Source organism: Plodia interpunctella, chromosome 17 (assembly GCF_027563975.2).
Source record: "Plodia interpunctella isolate USDA-ARS_2022_Savannah chromosome 17, ilPloInte3.2, whole genome shotgun sequence".
Classification (NCBI taxonomy): Eukaryota; Metazoa; Arthropoda; class Insecta; order Lepidoptera; family Pyralidae; genus Plodia; species Plodia interpunctella.
In genome coordinates this window covers 3,271,276-3,283,853 of record NC_071310.1, presented here as the reverse complement: position 1 = coordinate 3,283,853, position 12,578 = coordinate 3,271,276, and the positions used below count along the sequence as shown (strand labels likewise).

The window sequence follows — 12,578 nt, the reverse complement described above, 5'->3', positions numbered from 1 at the left end:
CGGATGATATAAAAATCCGTCCGAAACTCATAATGAGTCATATGCCCTTAGGTCACGCTTGTCGTTTGAAGCCGCCAGTTCGCCGGGCAGTCTGATGAACCACGACTAATTTGTTTTAAAGTGTAAAATGGATGTAATGTAACTACACATTTAATGATATTCTCGTGAATGTATCGTTAAGAGTTCGCGTCTCACGAGGTATTCAACAAGTGTCGAATACACATTTTCAATGTATGACGACGAATTTATCATTATATCGATAAACAATTATATTGTACATATACTGAATTACGTCTTTAAGCTCTGGGCTTTAGCAGATCTGGATTTTGTCTGACGCTCAATTGCTGCAGAAAAAACGCTCAGATGATAGAGATATTGTATTACATCTTAATCTCTTACGGGATAGACTACTAGATATGTATTTACACTACAGATAGATAGGATATTTTGATAAAAAATTACATCATCACGAATAAACTAGTGTCAATGATACCGGCTTGCAAATCCTTAGTAATTATCAAATTCTATATATTATGTATGTTGTATTTGGGTCGCGTCACACACAACCGGGTTCAAACCAGGGGGGCTACCATGAACCATAAGACACGTAGTACGTCATTGCGTACACACGTTCTGTCTTTATTTTACACGATGCGTACCAATATGGGAAAAAGAGACAGCATACGTAAGTAACGTAGTGCTACGTGTTTGTATGTTTGTAGTTTTTGCAATTCTGTCCGCGTATCGGGTAAGTCGTTGCTCCTAAATGCCATCATCATCACTCCCACAGCCTTTACGGATGTTACCGTACCTACAATAAACAAGTTTCCAAACTTAAACAATTCAAACACCATACATGCGAATGTTGCAACGAAATTGGTTAGGCAGCTCAACCCATTATTTGCGTGTTATGCGGCAGACAAAAATCATTTTTGAAAATCATTATCACAGTATTTTTTTCATTGGTGCTTCTGATACTATAAGGGGCTTCGAATAGTCATCAAAATAAAAAAATATGAGTAATAATATTAAATATGTTACCCTTTTAGGGTAGGACTATTCGAAGGCTATATTACTAGAAACATCAGTAACAAAACCAATAATCTTAAATACATTTATTTTATCTACATATATTTACAATTTTCGGGCCTTGTTACCTACCCTATTTTATAGAATAGAGTTTACTTGGGAGTGTAGTAAAGTTAAGTTAACATTTTACTAGAGAAATGGTTAATTATTTCTTCATAGTTATTTTTCAACATGTTTGCTGGTCCCTCGCATTATACTGTCTTGAAAGCGCTTTCTAACTAAAAAATACTTTTAAAACATGACGAAATTGGTGGATCTAAAAATATAATGACAATGCATACTAGCATACGTATTATGTACCAAAATAGTATATTTTATTTATAGCTGGATTCGTTACAAGACTAGATTGGTTTCGTTCTTATTTTCCAAACCAAAAATTTAAAATGCTAACAGAACCACCTTAAATAGAGTAGTCGTGACTTCACCGCGGCCTTTTTCGGAAACCCGGGCATTCCACATATTTTATATTTTTTGTTCTAACCCGATGATTAGGGCTTTTGACTCACTTCAACTGTTTTTTTTTTTCATTTGCGGTGGCTTAATTCTAATACCATAATAGATGCGGCCAGAAAAAAACTGCGCCGACGCGATGTAAGAAAATCAGGAAGTGATTTTTGGTCGTTGAAAAATCAAAGATTATTATGACGAGATGACAAGAAGATATCTTCAAAATTAATGTTCTCATATACTAATCTATATTAATTATAAATGGTACAGTTAATGCTTTATTGATGTAAATCTTACACATTAATCTTTTAAACACTTGCTCAAAAATTGTCGGATCTAGTGTTTTACACGTTTCTCGTCACAGTTGTGGACATCGTGTTGAAAATCGTCGTTCATACGCGTGCATTAATCATTATATACTCGGCTTTATTATAGAGCTCCGCTTAGCTTCGCGCAAAAATCTTACGTCTTCTATTATGGTTGTAATAAATGTGAAATACAATGTGCATTCCGAAAGATATTGCGTTATTTACTAGGTATTTAATTCTTACATAAAGGTATTCTCACACTAATTAGTGACCGCCAATTGAAGACGATTAGAAAGTAATTTTTCAACCATTTAAGTCTAAAAGTGATGATGTTAAGAGAACATACACATGCGTTCACTTTTCTGGCTCTACTTGACCTCCTTCTAAAGTAAGTTGATTTATTTTGGAAAGTAAAATACTTTACTTTTAAAACTCGGTAAGTATTACTTGGGGTTATTGACCGCGAGTTAATAACAGTCTAATAACTTAAATTAGATTTTCATCGCCTAAATACAATTAATTTAGTTACTGAAAATGGCATTATACCTAATAATTTCTAAGTTAATTGCCAAACAGCCCCAAATAACAAATGGCCTGAACATATTGGGCGTAAACACATAATGTAATTTTTTTTATGTAAACAGAACATTGTACATTTATTTTTAACTAGCTTTTACCCGCGGCTTCACTCGCGTAAATTTCCTGCTGGTACAGTACTTTTTCCCGTAATAAAAGGTAGTCTATATGCTTCTCCGTATTCTTTAACTAGTATGAGACATTTTAAGAATATTGGTTGAGTAGATAAAGTGTGAAGAAGAGGTTATGAATAAAATACTTTTGCATTTTTAACATTAGTTGGGATTTAACTATTACGATATTTTAAAATTACGATCCTGCTAATCGTAATTTCAGAATAGAAGAACTTAAAATTGAAGTTATGTTTAAATAACAGCACTTTACTATGCATTGAGTGGGCTGTCAACCTTGCAGTGAATTTGCATATTAGCTTAGGTAAATAAATCTGATCTTACATCCTATCCCGTCACTCCTAACAAGGAGAAGTTATACTGATGGAGTATTCAGTGCCATTCAAACAATCATAGCCAATCATCGTAGTTAATTTAATTAGGTACAAATAAATAATAAAATAAATTAATTTAAATAAAAAATTGACACTAAATCACCGTCGTCGTGCGGTAAAGTTTCCAGAAGGCTGGCGACATTTCCTCTTTGTATGGCCAAACTCAAACGTTGGCCTAAATTGTCACCATCCCTTGGGTCCCCAGAGACATCGACCAGGCTTGCGGAAATTTCTTTGTAAAGGGTTTTTGCATCCGCACCCCAAGGTCCCATAATAAGGTCCAAGGTCCATTAATATAATTGAGATTTATAATTTTATAAAGACGGTTAATTTATTTAATATAAAGTATTTCGGTAGTCGTGATGTGATCGTAGGTCAACTGTTTTCTACCAAATATTTTTTATTTATTTAAACTATTGCACGACGTAAAAGTAAACTATAAGTGGACTTAATGCCGTAAGGCATTGTCTGCCAGAACTCAGAAATTTTCCAAATTTAACGCTCACCCTGGGCTTTGGGGCGTCACAGCTCCGAATGAACCCGCGAAGAGCCTCATCTTCGCTTAAATTTAAAAAATTCTTGAAATGATTACACTTTATTAAAAAATAAGAAGAATAAGTCTACACATCTTATTTTTCTTATGTTTTAATAAAATGTAATCATTACATTATTTAGTTTTAAAAACCATTTTCAAATATATATATATAGGTATTTTAGAATGCTAGGAGCTGTATCAAAACCACACACACAATATTATTGGCCTCGAGCCTCGACACCTGATTAACCTACCTATGTACATTCCATAGCACATCAATATACACATATTCATTGCAAATTCACCGCTAATTCAATGGACTAGAATTCCATACGGCGTTAACATACATACATTAAACCATACATACAACAAACATAGCACATGTGCAGTGCTATATCCTGCAGCGCTCCAGTTTTCATGTCAATATGTAATGATGTAAATGGAATGAATATTTTAGTTCTGTTTCACGCATGACTACGTTTTTCTGTCTTTTTAAACATTAAATTAGGCAACTACGACATATTTATTATTGTTATCACAAGAAATTCAATGTTTTCAGAAAATTATAATCGTTATTTTCTGAATGTTAAGAATTGTATTGAATATGTTTCTAACATATCACATTATATCTTGAATTATGATGACGGCGTATATTTATAGTGCTATTAATTAACAATAAGGCGAGTCGTTTAATGAAAGTAGTAACAATTTTTGCGCGTGTTTATTATACTCAAGCAATTAAAACATAAGAATTTACAAGTTCATTGATGTGTGTGAATATCTCATAAATCAAACAACAAAACAAAAACTGTTCGCATACAACAAAAGCGTGAGACACTAACTCTTGTCATTGTTGCCTGCTTGCAAAAGAGGCTGCGCTATAAAAAACCTGGCTAAATGTGAGTTGGCCTCGCGCAACGAGGGTTCCGTGTAAATAACATAGAGAAATTTGATGATATATATTTTTTTGTAATGGTTATTGACGGTATTATTACCGTGTGCCGTTTGTAAATTTCAAGTGATTACCCATTAAGCGCAGATGGAGCCTTCAGACTTCTGACAGATAGGCTTATAGTGGGGGTTTGTTTGAAGCCTTTGTGTGCGGAACCTTATATAATGTATTTATTAATTACACAATACTGTTACACTTTACAGAGACGGGAAAACTCATTAGCTTTTGTCAGAGATGAAGTTAAATTACATGGACTTGCTATGTAAATTGTCAAAAAGCCTTGTCCTTGTCGAAATAGACCTTTTAAAAAATTAAGGCATGCATGGTAGGTATGGATTCAGCGCATTAAGAGCAATATATACATTGTTGGAACACCAACATTAAACAGTTTTTTTTATATTTCATTTTTTGGTTACGGCAACATTGTCTGTATCGAATTTCTCTCTCTTGTTCGTTCTCCCTCAAATAAACGGTCACGTTTCTCCGTAGCTCCTGGATTTTTATTTTTACCAGACTAAATCTACAATTCGCTATAATTCATATTTTATATTTTTATTCAACATATATGGGCCTACCTGTACATTGAATTGAGTTTTGAAGAGAATTTGGGTAGGTTGATGTGCTGTTGACTGTACTAGGGTAGCGAGAGATTCTTAGTAGAAGAATCTCTCTCAAAAACTTAAAAACTGCTTAAAAAATCTCTCTTAAAAACTGGTGTAACAATGGAAGCGCTATTGCATAATATAAAGCGTCGCAAACAAATAACCTGTTACTTAAATTGCTTATTTAGTCGACGTCGTGAAGAATTTGAAGAGTAACAACAACATCGTGAATCGAGTTGCCAAATAATTCTGTCTGATTGCATTCTGTTTTCGTTACTTTTATTTTCAAATTATAAAGAATTTTCTGTTTAATTTTTTGTAATATTTTTTTCTATGATAAAATTACTGCCGTAATGAATAACGCCAATCATTTTGATAAAATTTACTTTAGCCGTAAAATAGTTACATTATAGTCAAAAATTATGCTTACACCATTTGTGTACGTATCATTTGTCTATACATATAAGTACCTTAGACTGACGCAAAATACATTACACAATCACGATTATGTGCACACATAGATCACAAAAGATCTATTATAACAATCTATTGTTAAATTGTATTGTAGCAGGTATTCATTACTATCATTAATAATATCAATTAAGTAAAGCCAATAAAAAATATTACGATGCCAAGTTCCGACTAGACTAAACATTTAAAAGATATCTTATTTAAAAATTATGTAGAATAATCATCGAACTATCCTACTTAGTATAATCGACAGCACATGAACTTGCTGAAAACCATAAAAATGCCCTTATTACTGCGGCATAGAGATCTATGCAGGGTAACTTAACATGCCCTCGACTTTACATCAATCTCTATGACGATAGTCGCAGTAATTAATTTATTTTTGTCATCTGGCTTAGTTCTCTCCATCGTTAGCAATGAGACTTCGCAAAGGTCATTCTCCAACATTTCTAACAAATTGTAAATTATGTAACATTATTTTTTTCTGCTTATTATTTAAGAGCTAGTATCATTTTGTCTGTGGACTATGCGAATGGCATGACGAATGGCTAATACCTACATCACAAATCATACTACTATCCCCTTGTCACTTCACCAAAGAAAAAGTCGCTGTAAAGATGGCAATATTTCCATCTAAACAGCGGCTTTTTCTTTGGCTCTTCCAGGGTGCGTACCTTATAATATCTCAAAAGCGTAGTTAAGCTTGCACCTTTACGTGGAGGTAATAACGACATTTCACAATGAATTAGTGCCGATTGATGAGCTGTCAATGCCTTACTAATGCCCGGAGAGCGACTTTCTTCCGAAATGGTCTCCGTACCCTCAATCTTAAAAGCGTATTTACCGTGCACCTCTACGTGGCGGTAATAGTGACGATTTTGCAATGAATTAATGCCGATCGATGAGCTGTTGACAGAACCTGTGAAGTACTAATCCCCGGAGAAGCCATCAATCACACCAGGGTCGACCACTTTCGCGATCGCTGTCCTAAGATCGAATCTAAACGGCACAAGGTCGTGCGCACAATGCTCCAGCTCCATACGATGACGTTTGTATTGACACATTGAGTTATTACTTAGATAGTGTGAGTGTGATCTAATTGTGGACTCCAGAATAAAGTAAATTTGATTATAATTAACAACAATACTTTTGATGCGGAATTACGCGGCGCGCTGGCTTCGCTCAGGTAAAACCATAATAATTTATACCTAGTAACTTTCTATATAGGTTTTTATAAATCCAAATAAAATAATATGTACTCTGTCTATTAGTACAGACCTTGTAGTAAGCGTGGGTATGGCGTATCGTGGATCGCATCTTAGGTTAGTCATCTTTCCAATTAGTGGTAAAGGTCAGGATTTATGTAGGTACTTATAATCAGGGTCATCTTAACTGATATATGAATGCGAATTGAATTAAATTACAATCAGTCAATCAGTAACAAAGAACGTTGAATGAATAACACAGGGCAATATTTTTTTAATCATACAAAATTTTAGTCCTTTTCTGACATTTGCTCTTTCTGATGTAGGTAAATAAAAATCACCCAATTATTACTTCCTTATTATATATTATGCAACTTACATTAAATATATAACACGGCAAGGCTTAAAATCTTTTAAAACATGTACCTAAAACAGCACATCAAAAATTGGCTCGCAAATGTCAAATCAAAATCACAGGTCAAAATCACGTCGTTACTAAACAGATGACGACGGATATCCTTATGGGTCATCCTGGGTCCATAAAAATCACCAAGACATCGAGTCACGCTCAAGTCACGCGTGAATGGCCACACGGTAGCCGGATACCTTGTGCTTGCTTGCGCAACCATGCGTTATGGATTTATGGAGTAACACCTTTTACGTATTTACTTACTCATTGGACTTTTTCGGATCTTGGGATGATATCGCGATATCTTTCAGGCTTCGTATGCTATAATATGAAATCATACATAGGTATTACCTAATATGATTATAGATTCAACATTGTATATCTAACATAGATGTTGAAAATGTTTGAATGAAAACGCATAACATGCAGTACTTGCGTATGGAATCGCGTAATTGCGCGTGTACCTACTGACGTGAGTTCATTGTCCTCTGCTGGAAAATAATAACAATCGACTATTGAATATTCGCAAAAAGACATGTTCCCATATTTTTTTGATTCTTGCTGTAATTAAAAAGGTTGTGTCCTTCAGTTTGTGTACTTAGTATTATTACAACATAGTTGTACTGTACTGTACGTCTTCATACGTAGTTGTGAGCCAGTCAGGAAACTCTAGCCACGACTATGATTTATTCCACAAAGCAAAATTAGATCATTCTAATGTCGAAGATATTTCGAAAAAAGGTGTGAGCACACATGTGTGAAAATAATAGATATTCCTAATGAAATATAAAATGGACCACAAAGAGATTGTAGCGGCATGAAGTGTGAAACATTCGAGAAATTCCGTGATTAGTGAAGGCTAAACCGGTCCGACCTCATGTCCTTTGATTAACCTACATCACACTCATGTGTATGAGGTCATCGGTAAACGGCTCCTTGTGGAAATATTGAAATTAAGAAAAGGCATCGTACGTTTTAATAAATGTTCTTCTATCTCTTTTTATGAGACTATAATGCTAAAAGGAGATAGACAGACATTATATGGAATAGTGCGGAATTTCCATAGGAAGAAACACCTATCTATCATTCGTTTGGAACTAGGTATTTCGGTCTTACAAATGTAATGAGTGTTTTTAGAGCTCTGTCCTTGTGAGATTATTAATATTCATACACTAAACAAAATTGCACAAATACGTTACACATTCAAATATTTCTTATATTATCTAACAGAGATTATACATAAAGTCACGTTTAAATATACAAGTTCATTCAATGGTTCAATCAATGAAAATATATCTTTAGCGTTGTTCGGACTTTCGAATATTGCTTGCAAATAGTTTGAACAATAATTTATATTTCTGGACAAAATTAATGTTTGTCTTGAAAAAGCCTAATTATCGTACTTTCTAGTAACTGAACTTAGAGGAAAGGAGGCCTATACTCAGCTGTGGGTCACAGTGATGATGATCTGACCTGAACCTATGATCAAGTAGATTGCCAGGCATGCGTAGTATCTCATAAACGAATCCAAAAAATTGCAATAAATTATATCCTTCTAACGAAACCGCTTATTATACGAATTGACCAAACTTTCTCACGTCTGAAATTGGTATACGTGCACTGATATCTTAATAAACATTCGGTAAACCACCAAAACAATAGTCAAGATAATTTTAACCTTATTACTATAAATATAAAGTTTGGTTAGCAAAGCAAGTTGGCGGATAGCATCTTTGTTATTTGCAATGTATCGATGACAGTTATATCGATTTGGTGTGATTTGGAATTGTTCGCTCGATTTCAATATTTGGAGCGTGACACGCGATTTTGTGCTTTAACCTTCAGTGATAAGCTTGAAGAGAGCATGGCTTGTAGCTGTGTATCCGCGAAGAAGCATAGAATCTCGCCTACTGACCTTGTACCACTTAGAGCAGGCTATGGTAACCGGTAACCTATGTTTTTGTCGAGATGGATGGCGTCCGTTCTAAAAACACAGTAATATTCTTGCTAACAGCTCGTGTTGTCTTGTTTCATCCCTATGTAAAAGAGGAAGATTCTTGTCCTTGTTTGACGCTTGTCCTACAAAGTTGAAAATTTTCACGTCACTTCAGTTTCCACGGTATTATTATGATATAACATGACCTGATGGGTCACCCTCGATCAGCTCCCAATGATGGAACTCCTGAATAGTTTACTAAATTGATATGTTTCTGTCACGCTATGGATACAACAAGATCTTGGACGACAATATAAGCTTGTTGTTGGCAGAAATTACATTTTAGTAAAAAAAAAAAAAACTCGTTTATAACTAACTGATAAAAGTAGCTCAACAACATCTAATACAAAGTAATAAATGGCAAGTACTGTTTTATCAAAGACTATGCTATCGTTTTACAGTTTACACTCTACAACATCGTCAGAATAAAAAACCTTATAGATTTACCAACTGCTTAACGTTATCGATGTAGTGATTGATTCAATACCATGGATTCGATTTCGTATGTGTTACATCAACTCACGACAGTCTGTGGTTCCCGACACGACAGCATAATCACATTAGTATGCTTAACACAGGCCGCATTGTAGAACCGCTTGAGATCGATTATGTAAAACGCATAACATTTGCCCCGCGTGGATTGTCTTGGATTTTGTATTTTAATATCTAACACTAGTTTCATTAGTGGCTCTCAAATGGACTAAATATACAACGAATAACACGTTGAGTAACACAACTACAATAAATATAGGTATACATACCCACGTACATATAATAATGTCTGTATCCCATGGGGTAAACACAACTGCAATGCATTACTTAGAATAATTTTATTAAAAAACCATACAAAACTTAAAAGAAAAATATCTTTACAGGTAAATTGTCAGAAGATGAAGACTTACCGTTACCAAATTCGTTCAGTTCCAATTCAGAAATAAAACGACCGCCAATGATACGAGCAACGACAACAACAACATCAACAACGACGACGACGACGACGACGACGACTACAGAGAGTCCTCAAACAACAACTGAAGTTATAGAAAGTAGGACAGAGGAGTCAATGACTGGAATACCAGATGAGACATTGAGACCTAGTCCAAGATTACTATTTTCCAATGCAGATGATTTACAAAACTTCGCTAATGCACTACACAATCAAAGTCAGGCTTTAGACAAAAAGAAAGATTTAATTGACCTCAGTGATGTAAATCTAGATGATGAAGAAGAGCCTGTTAAGTTGACACAGTTACCAGCACAAATACCTAAAATGGGTAAGGATATCAACGACAAGTTTTTTTCCAATCTGCAAGCACCATTTCATTCTATGCTCGTTGGTGTTGGTGACATGGAAGAGGATTCAGATACGTGTAAAGAAAATGATGTAGTGTATAAGGTATGTATTATAAATAATATATATATATATATATATATATATATATATATATATATATATATATATATATATATTCTATTACAGTATTATGTTTTTATATTGAATATTGTAATTTTGAGTTAAAATATAGCCTATAGTAATCTTGGATAATGTAGATGTAGCGAAGCCCCGGGCAACATCTAGTGTAGTAACAGTAGTACTTTAACATTTCTTGTAGGTTGGTGAGAGGCTGGAGCGCGGTTGTGAAGAGTCGTGCGAGTGTGTCCAAGGGGGTACATTCGAATGCTTCCCTCGCTGCAAGCACCCATACATCCGCCGCGGAAGGAGGCTGAACGACCCTCTCTGCTTCGAGTCCCCGGTGGACGAATGCTGTTCCATCATTGCTTGTGCTACTGGAAATGGTAAAGTTTCTGCTACAGATTCATTTATTTTTACGGTTTTATATCATATAATTTTATCATGACTGTTCTGTTTCACTGTCCGTTTAACCCTGATGATCTTTTATGGTATTAGGTGCCATTGTGATATGACATATTTATCACAAACATATCTTTTAATGTTAGGGGTACAGTCGACCGCATTTACAAGTTACCCTGCATTGATATTTAAGACGCGATAAAAATGGCATATTTGCAATTTGGGTATGTTGATGTGCTGTCGACAGTGCTTAACGGAAAAATCTTATCTCCTGAGAGTTAGTTACCTACGAATTTATAAATTGTTTACTATTTCAAATTTCAGAAGGTAAAGGTACCAAGTTGGAAATATGTCGGTATGGAAATGAAACTCATACTGTTGGCGCGAAATGGTTTGTAGGGTGTGAGCAAACCTGTATCTGCGAGCCCAATTCAATCGTCACCTGCAAACCTAGGTGAGGAACAATCATCAACTAGTGTTTTTAGTAGAACCACTCCATATCCTAACGTCGATGTCGTACAAGGCGACTAAGGGACACATAGCCTGACAGCATTTACGTCATTTTAGGGGTTGGTATAAAATCGCAGCCGAATCCTCAAAATTATATGACCCCCTGGCTGACCCCTGACCCCAGCCAGGCAGCAACCCTGAATGCAACTGACAACATGCGAAGATGATAGATTGTTATCGTTTCACGTTTCCAGTTCTTTCTGTATTTTCTAAAACAGCTAGATTTGCAACACCAATTATTATATACAATAATGTATCATTATTTCCATCTTCAGATGTAATCCGATACGAGCGTCCGAGAACTGCATTAACGTGCAGGACCCCAACGACGCGTGCTGCGAGATCCAGGTCTGCGATGTCTCTCACGACGCTCATGAGGAACCCGAGAACATCACGTCTAGCACCACCACTACCACCACGACTACCACTACCACTGAGGTAAACACACTACATACAGAGGGGAGTTAAAGGTTAACGTGTTTGTGTACCTGTAGGTCTTTCCGTGGCATCATAGCAGCCAAATGGCTGAACCGATATTGATCTAGATTTTGGATGACATTCGCTATTATACCTGTATAAAAATACATTCATATAATTAAATGGATAACTAAAGATGTTACATAATACGTAACTTATTTTTCAGCTCATTCCTGAACTAGCCCATATTCAAGAAGTACATCAAATGATAAGCATGACGGAACCCTCCGTGCTCAAGTCAACCATGAGGCCGTTGGTGCTGGCGGAACCGATTGGTTCCGTGAAAGTGTTACAAAACAACACAGTGCAAGTGAACCTCATACACTCCAATAGTTCCGAAGACCCCATACATCTCCAACTAAGCAGCGACGGAGGCAAAACATTCCAAGACGTACAACTCATATACTCAAACCTAATTCTCAATCTGGAAGGTGGCAAAGATTACGTCATTAAAACTAAAGAGACTGGCACTAGATTCAATTTCACTATAACTACCACTGATAATAATCAGAATGAGGTGAAGCCTACTGAAGAAATAAAGTACAACCTCCCGAAGATTGGATGTATTCAAGATGGACAATTCTATGATGTCGGTGAGTTATTATCTAATACGCACTATTCGAAAAATATATATTTAGTTACATCCCATAGAGAAAAAATATATACCGTATCCAATCAGAGGT

The 12,578-nt window shown here is 35.4% G+C and overlaps 1 protein-coding gene across 2 annotated transcripts in view; it reads left to right on the top strand.

Annotated features, from left to right (window-relative positions):
• Positions 1-12,578, top strand: part of sas (stranded at second) — a 38,856-nt gene that overhangs the window by 17,271 nt on the left and 9,007 nt on the right. For both annotated transcript variants that reach the window (XM_053757414.2, XM_053757413.2), the window contains exons 3-7: positions 9,971-10,491; positions 10,709-10,892; positions 11,233-11,362; positions 11,694-11,856; positions 12,062-12,488. In XM_053757414.2, the coding sequence (XP_053613389.1) occupies positions 9,971-10,491; positions 10,709-10,892; positions 11,233-11,362; positions 11,694-11,856; positions 12,062-12,488 (1,425 nt within the window). The remainder of the gene's footprint in view (positions 1-9,970; positions 10,492-10,708; positions 10,893-11,232; positions 11,363-11,693; positions 11,857-12,061; positions 12,489-12,578) is intronic.